A 6,000-nucleotide genomic window follows, 5' to 3' on the forward strand; every position below is an offset into this window, starting at 1 on the left:
GTTTAATAATCCCTGAGGGTATCACCAATCTTTAGTTATCAAAGGTACCAGGATTATAATTTAGTACGCCAGACGCGCGTTTCGTCTACATAAGACTCATCTGTGTGGGCCTTACTTTACGACAATTAATTGGGAAGTTTTGTATACACGTAAAACTAGTTTAACTCCAAAAAAGTCTGTGCCTGTTTTAAGTCCAGCTATCTAGACAATTGTTGTTAGTTGAATTTTACCTTTGTTTTATAGGACATGGCTGGTTGGTCCTATATGTTTTTCTGACTAATATTACTGTTATGCTTATTATGTTTTATCAAATACCAACATTAATTAATATGATTTAGATTTGAAAATGAAATATATGACTTCTTGAACAGTCTGTTGTAATTGATGTGTAATTCTCATTGCTTACACTACCATCATGATATGTATGTAAAATAAATGCTGCCCAACAATTTGGAAAGTTCTAAATGTAGAGTTTATTTCAAAATGTATAAAGGTATAACGGTTTTAAAGTGCGAAAAAGTGTGTGATTTTTTTTCGACAGAGGTAAGGGCAGGATTAGAAAAATATATATACTAGCAATATTTTTAACCATCAATGAAAATATTTACTAAACCTTGTCCTTTAAAACATCAAATATTTTTTTTTTGTATATTTGTAGCGTGCATGTTATATGGCATGTCATAACTACTGGCATCTCAGTTTAGCATACGCAGAAAAGGTAAATATTTATTATTATTATAAGTATATTGTTGGTCAGAAGTTTGTTCTGTATTGTTCATAATGTTTATATTCATAATTAATCACTTTTGAAATGGTGCTATCCATAATCAACAGTTGTAGAATTTTCGTTTATCTAGATCCTTCATCTTAAACCTGTTAGTTATGAAGACGAACGACCGAAATCAGTACTACAAAAAAAGTTATCTATACGTCATGATCACAAATTATTTGACCGACATGCTGTGATACTAGCGATCTGTTTTGCAGTCTTAAATCATTATAGATTTTATCATCCAACAATTTTGATTGGAACTCCACTATAGTCTTGTACACAATTAAAACAATAAAATATTTGATGTTTTTTTAATGAACTAGAAGTAGTCAACTAGCCTGGGGTCCTTGCTCACTGCTCGGAAGCGCAGCAGAGGCAAGGTAATGATCCCACGCCTATTATCGAACGCTACGATGTCTTTTTATGTTTTTTTAGGATCTAGGGGAAAACAATAAACCCTCAATGTTTTTAACGTAATTTTCGTTATTATATGGAAATCTGCATTTGTTTACAAAACACAACCATTATATTTATTACTTATATTTCTTTATAATTAGGGTGATTTCACTGAAGCTCTAGGGATATTTGATACTCAGGTAAGTCAATATATTACATTATTCATTTATGAAATGAAATCATACGTATAATGTTTAAACAATACGTCAATTTACTATAATGTCATATTTATAAATTAACTGTTTACAAAACTTTGAATTTTTAAATGCAGGTTTGTCTACCTCCGGAATAGATTACTTTAGCTGTATTTGACAAAATTTATAGGAATTTTTGGTCCTCAATGCTCTTCAACTTCGTACTTTATTTGAGACCATTTTAAATTTTTTATTCGAGCGTCTCTGATGAGTATTTTGTAGAGGAAACGCGCGTCTGGCGCAAATACAAAATTTCAATCCTGGTATCTAAAACGAGCTATGGTAGATACCACTGCTGGTGGACGTTTTGGTCTCCGAGGGTATCACCAGCCCAGTAGTCAGCACTTCGGTGATGACATGAATATCATTTTTATAAATTTACGGTTTGCAAAAGTATGAATTATTCGAATACTAATGATTTTCTTATCCCAGGCATAGATAACTTCAACCGTATTTGGCACAACTCTATGGAATTTGGGGTCCTCAATTGCTCTTTAACTTTATACTTGTTAGGCTTTCTAACTGTATTGATATGATCGTCATTGGTGAGTCTTATGAAGACGAAACGCGCGTCTGGTGTATCAAATCAACAGCCTGGTACCTTTGATAACTATTATTTGCTTCAATGTCATACTTTTAGAGCATGTACTCTTGAGTTTCTTACGCTTAATACTCCTTTTGCTTTCAACTGTTTGTTCCTGGTGAAGATAAATAAAGGAAAAGCGCTTCAAACGCCCGATTGTTTGAAGTTTTTTTTTACCAATCAATACTCTAATATAGTCCAATTTGCAACTAAGTAATTATAACTGATGAATTTTTTTTTTCTTCAAATATTTAGATTGGGCCACGAACAAAAAATTCCAAAAGCGATTTCAACCTGACTGATGCGACTGGATTACTATATAGATTGAAACTGGAAGGTATGTACATATTCTAACATTTTCTTTCATTTGCTGGTGAACTGAAATTTAAATACGGCAATGGTTTTGATAAAACAATAGCCTTTTAATATGCAATCTTTTAAGTTAGATTATTTCGTATTCATTTAGACTTTTAATAACTATTAGATTGACAGATTGTTCCTTGTTAAACATCAATTGTCGGGAATTTCATTCCAATTGGAACAAATTTGATATGAATAGTTTAAATTATTATCAAAACTAAACCGAACCTGACAGCTTCTTTCAACTACTTGTAGGTGTAGATGTTGGTAACCGTTGGTCAGTATTAGACGAAACTTGTGATGTTTATATGTATGGACATGGCCAAATGTTCACAGAGGCAAACCTCCTTCTTTCATGTTGTCATAATCAGGATAAAAGTAAAAGATACAAACTCCTTGAGTCTTTGAAGCAGTACGGAAAGTAAGCATTATCAACAAATTCAAATGAGGTAAAAAAGGTAAAAGAATTAGGACAATTGCTATGTGATTATGATCCAAATAGTGTTTCATGAGAAAATGTTATTCTTAGATATCATTAGAAAGTACACGTAACTATAATACTTTTATCATTTCCAAGGACACACTCAAGGTCTTTACACTGCATCTAACTGAATTAAAAGTAACATGAATTGTTGCAATGATTATCCGTTCAAATGCATGACAGTTGCTATATTTTTAAAAGTTGTTTACTCAAAGTTAAGCATGTGAAATATATGTAAAACTACCACGATTTTGATGATACAGGAATGATCCAGAAGACTGGGACAGTAAGATGATTGTATCAGAAGTAGGAATACCTCTGTGTGAGGGTATCGTAGCCTATGAAGATGGGGATTATAGTAAAGCTGTTGAATTACTATACCCAATACGATATGAAATAATAAAGATTGGCGGAAGTGATGCACAGGTTGATATTACATTTATTATATGATAATAGATATAAAACATTGTTTGGACTATAATGTACAAAAATCGTTATTATATTTTTGAGTACTGTTATCATCAAAAAGAGGGCTTTTTATTTATCAGTTATTTACTATACTTTATAAAATCCAAACGAAACATACAAAATATGACTCTTGATTTACCTTACAAGGTCAGAAAGAGAATGTGGTGTAAATTGCAGGCAGACTTCTTCCAACAATAACTTTGACAGAATTTAAAGGGGCTGAGGTCTTCATATAATCCTTCTGACAAATGTAAAAATAAAAAATGAAAACCATTCAAAAGAAGATGCATACAACATTCTCATAGAAATTTGCATAATGTGAATTAAATATGAGAAACAAACAAACAGAAAATACAACTATGATGGTCTATGGTAATATCACATAATTAACAGGGCTTATTGAATTGATTTGTCAAAAATCGACCCTAAAGAAACTAGAGGTTTTGTTTCGTTTCAATGAGGTTTCGTGTTAAAACCAGAAAAGGATACCAGACAGTCATAAAGAACTGTCATATCTTCAAAAGTGAAAAAAAACCTTTTTACTTGATATATTTTTCCATTCAACAATAACCTTTTCACATAATTATATACATGTATTAAAAAAACGTTGCTAATCAGAAGGTATTGTTGTTATACCTTTATTTGAGCTATTAATCTGATTGTAATAACACTGATATTTATTTTGTAGAGAGATGTTTTCTATCAATTATTGATCCACTCCACATTAAGGTCTCCGAAACAGGAACACAATAGATTAGGCAGGTAATGTCAACGTCACTGTAAACATGTAAATCTTAATAGTGCGACCACTTCGGTTGTTTCGTTATTGCCGGTTGAAGGTTCGCCTGGAATGAAGATATCTTGTTTTTGATTCCCGGTCTTATTAAACAAAAGACTTGAAAAATAAGCTGCATCTCCATAAAACATTGAAGTTTTAAGAAGGAAGAGCGGAGACTCTTGGACTCAATGTCACAATAATGTGTGCAGATTGTTACCGTGTGAAGTTTAAAATCTGGATCAGCGTGTCTGTCTCGTTTTTATGAATTGGTACATCAGACGCGCGTTTTATCTAAATAAAACTTATCCGTGGCGCTCGAAAAAGACTAAAATACAGAAAAAAAACCCAAAAAGTCTTCAATATACGCATCTGAAAACTAAACCCAGACAGTTTAACATGACCCCAAACAAAAACCTGCAGGTGATTTCATTCGCTCTAGAAGAATAAACAGATACTGCTCCAAAATTAATATCCGTCGTGTTGGTGAGTTTGATATTTTAAATACATTTATTGTACATGTCGCTATTCATATTTCACTCTTTATAACTAAAATGCTGTTTTCACAGTTTGTCTATCGTTTCTTATAAATGAAATAGCACAGATACATTTTATTCTTCTTTTTGTTCAGAATGCTATTATCAGAGCGCAGAGTTGCAAAAGAAAGTGATTCCTGGACCGATAGACTAATGGCACAGTTTGTTGCTAGTCATAGTACATGATAATGATATTCTTGACGAATATATTTAGCCTATTGTTACCGGTCAGGAAATAGGATTTGTTTATAAAATGATGATGGACATACGAATGGCTAGCTGTTGAAATCTCAACTTACTGGGATAATTGTAACTGTTACTCATACATACATGCAGCAGTAAATACCCAGAGGAATTTAATACGGCTATTGACAATAATAAATAATCAAAATTGAAAGGTTTTTTTATGAGATTTCGGACTTTTCTTACCTCGACTGTCTGTTGCCAGGAAGGTAAGATGGCAGAAGTAGTATCTCATAAATTCTACCTAGCGCTGTTTATTCCAAAAATTACTTGGAGAAAAGCCTTCAATGTTCCAAATGTCGCAACTACGATCCCTTCCCCTTTTGTCGAATGTGACCTACCGAATTAGACTTATTATAGGGTTTGTTCTCACCTAATTAAACAACACGACGGGTGCCACATTTGAAGCATGATCTGCTAACCCTTCTGGAGCACCTTAGATCACCCCCTTTGTTTGTTGGGATTCGTGTTGCATAGTCTTACGTGTTCTATGTTGTGTTTTGTGTACTGTTTTTTGTCTGTTGGTGTTTTTCTTTTTTTAGCTATATCATTGTCAGTTTGTTGTATGACTTATAGCTTTGAATGTCACTTTGGTAACACGACGGATGCCACATGTGGAGCAGGATCTGCTTACTCTTCGGGAGCACCTTATTGTTTATTCTTTAGTTTTCTATGTTGTGTCGTGTGTACTATTGTTTGTCTGGTTTTTTTTTCTTCATTTTTAGCCATGGCGGTGTCAGTTTATTTTCGATTTATGAGTTTGAATGTCTCTCTGGTATCTTTCATCCCTCTTTCATCCCTCTTTTTTTTCAATAACCATAACCGTATACATCTCACATATGTATCATTTAGAGTTGAAAGAATTTTGATTCATTAAAATATTATTGATTTCGATTCCAGCGCATAATATTTAATGATGCATAAACACAAGATTGTTTGCGCTTCGGTATATCTTAACTCAAAGATAAAGAGCGGTTTCCATATGGTTACATAGAGTGTCCAGTAGAAGTTCATTCATGTTCATAATTATAAATTAACTGTTAACAAAACTTTGAATTTTTGAAAAACTAAAGGTTTTCTACCTCAGGCATAGATTACCTTAACTGTATTTGGCAAAACTTTTAGGAATTGT

The 6,000-nt window shown here is 32.7% G+C and overlaps 1 protein-coding gene across 1 annotated transcript in view; it reads left to right on the plus strand.

Annotated features, from left to right (window-relative positions):
- The window catches only part of LOC143072909 (tetratricopeptide repeat protein 38-like), a 19,428-nt gene extending 14,406 nt beyond the window's left edge, over positions 1 to 5,022 (plus strand). The window contains exons 8-14 of the mRNA XM_076248072.1: positions 659 to 718; positions 1,330 to 1,368; positions 2,261 to 2,342; positions 2,621 to 2,786; positions 3,110 to 3,272; positions 4,003 to 4,076; positions 4,721 to 5,022. Of these exons, the coding sequence (XP_076104187.1) occupies positions 659 to 718; positions 1,330 to 1,368; positions 2,261 to 2,342; positions 2,621 to 2,786; positions 3,110 to 3,272; positions 4,003 to 4,076; positions 4,721 to 4,811 (675 nt within the window). The 3' untranslated portion in view covers positions 4,812 to 5,022. The remainder of the gene's footprint in view (positions 1 to 658; positions 719 to 1,329; positions 1,369 to 2,260; positions 2,343 to 2,620; positions 2,787 to 3,109; positions 3,273 to 4,002; positions 4,077 to 4,720) is intronic.
- Positions 5,023 to 6,000: the final 978 nt, after the last annotated feature.

Source organism: Mytilus galloprovincialis, chromosome 4, assembly GCF_965363235.1.
Source record: "Mytilus galloprovincialis chromosome 4, xbMytGall1.hap1.1, whole genome shotgun sequence".
Taxonomy (NCBI): domain Eukaryota; kingdom Metazoa; phylum Mollusca; class Bivalvia; order Mytilida; family Mytilidae; genus Mytilus; species Mytilus galloprovincialis.